General features: G+C 21.8%; 1 protein-coding gene across 2 annotated transcripts; it reads left to right on the top strand.

Moving 5' to 3' along the window:
* Positions 1-571: 571 nt before the first annotated feature.
* Positions 572-1,245, top strand: LOC126909438 (uncharacterized). Of its 2 annotated transcripts, none has more exons than XM_050691860.1 (3): positions 572-729; positions 797-922; positions 1,022-1,245. In XM_050691860.1, exons 1-3 carry the CDS (start codon positions 622-624, stop codon positions 1,112-1,114), a joined length of 327 nt encoding a protein of 108 aa, XP_050547817.1. In that variant the 5' UTR covers positions 572-621; the 3' UTR covers positions 1,115-1,245. The 2 variants fall into 2 exon arrangements, with proteins under 2 accessions (XP_050547817.1, XP_050547816.1); XM_050691859.1 differs by having other exon boundaries at positions 797-958.
* Positions 1,246-1,251: the final 6 nt, after the last annotated feature.

Raw genomic sequence — 1,251 nt, 5'->3', positions numbered from 1 at the left:
AAAAATTGCTTACTACTATGTAAAACTTATATTATACTAAAATCGATGTAATTCAATACTTCCTCATATATTTACTACACACTTATCTATTTATAGCATTCACCCTTGATTAATAAATAATTATTTAAAAATTTTAATTTTCGGAGGCAATGTCATGTACAAGTATAACAATAATTATCATTAGAAATTTCTGNTGTACAAGTATAACAATAATTATCATTAGAAATTTCTCCACCCATCTTCTCCTTTGTAGTTAATAAAATTGTTAATACATTTTTGAAGTACTAATGCAAAAGACGTTATTGATCAGTCATTTTCTTATTTGATCATTTTTTTTTCAATAAATTAATTAAATATTTAGTTGTACTTTAAAAAAAAAAATACATAAATTAAGATAAATATGAAACTTAAAAATACTGAAAATAATTTTCTTCACAAAATTTTTCTTTTAGGAGAAATTTAATGACTAGCATTAACAAATTACTCTAATAATATTTTTCATGCATCCATTAAATACTTATTTTTAAGTAGCTTTATCAGTTATTAATAAATTTACTAAACATACCAAACATTTTATAGCTAGAAAGTTTGGAAGGTGAATTTCAACACTTACAAAATGAAATGTATTTAATGCAAAATAAACATTTCCTTGAATGTGTGAAATTAAAAAGTGACATTAAGGATTTTACACTTCCAGAAGAATTAAAACAAAGACAATCTAGTTTAATTGTAATAACAACATTTTACTATAGATTTTCATTTATAGCTTCATTATAATATTTTAAAAAAATTATAGATAAATTTGGAGGTAGAAAATGCAAAATTAACAAGCAAAGTACACGAATACCGTGAAAAATATAACAAACTTAAAGCATATATAGAAGAAGTTAAATCAATGATAACAAGTCAAAATATAAAAAAAGTATTAGAAGATAATATTGATCTTTGTAAAACAAAAGTTAGAAGATTTTTTAAAAGATTAAAAAAAATATAATAATTTTTATTATTATTTTATTTTTAGAAAACATTACAAAAGCAAGTGATAGATTTGCAAAGCTATGCTAAAGAATTAAGTAATAAATTGAGTGAAAAAATAAACAATGAATTTTTGTAAACTTAATTCTTAAATTTCAAAAAAAAAATATCACTTATCTACAGTCTGCTACTACTAGCTCGTGGTAAAGACAAGCTATTAAGACTTATTATCCTTGAGCTTGAAGATGGCCTTCTTAAAAGTACAATGAAAAAACT

The sequence above is a fragment of the Daktulosphaira vitifoliae genome, unplaced genomic scaffold (assembly GCF_025091365.1).
Source record: "Daktulosphaira vitifoliae isolate Bord-2020 unplaced genomic scaffold, ASM2509136v1 Scaffold_384, whole genome shotgun sequence".
NCBI classification, from domain to species: domain Eukaryota; kingdom Metazoa; phylum Arthropoda; class Insecta; order Hemiptera; family Phylloxeridae; genus Daktulosphaira; species Daktulosphaira vitifoliae.
This window is presented reverse-complemented; position numbering and strand designations above follow the sequence as displayed.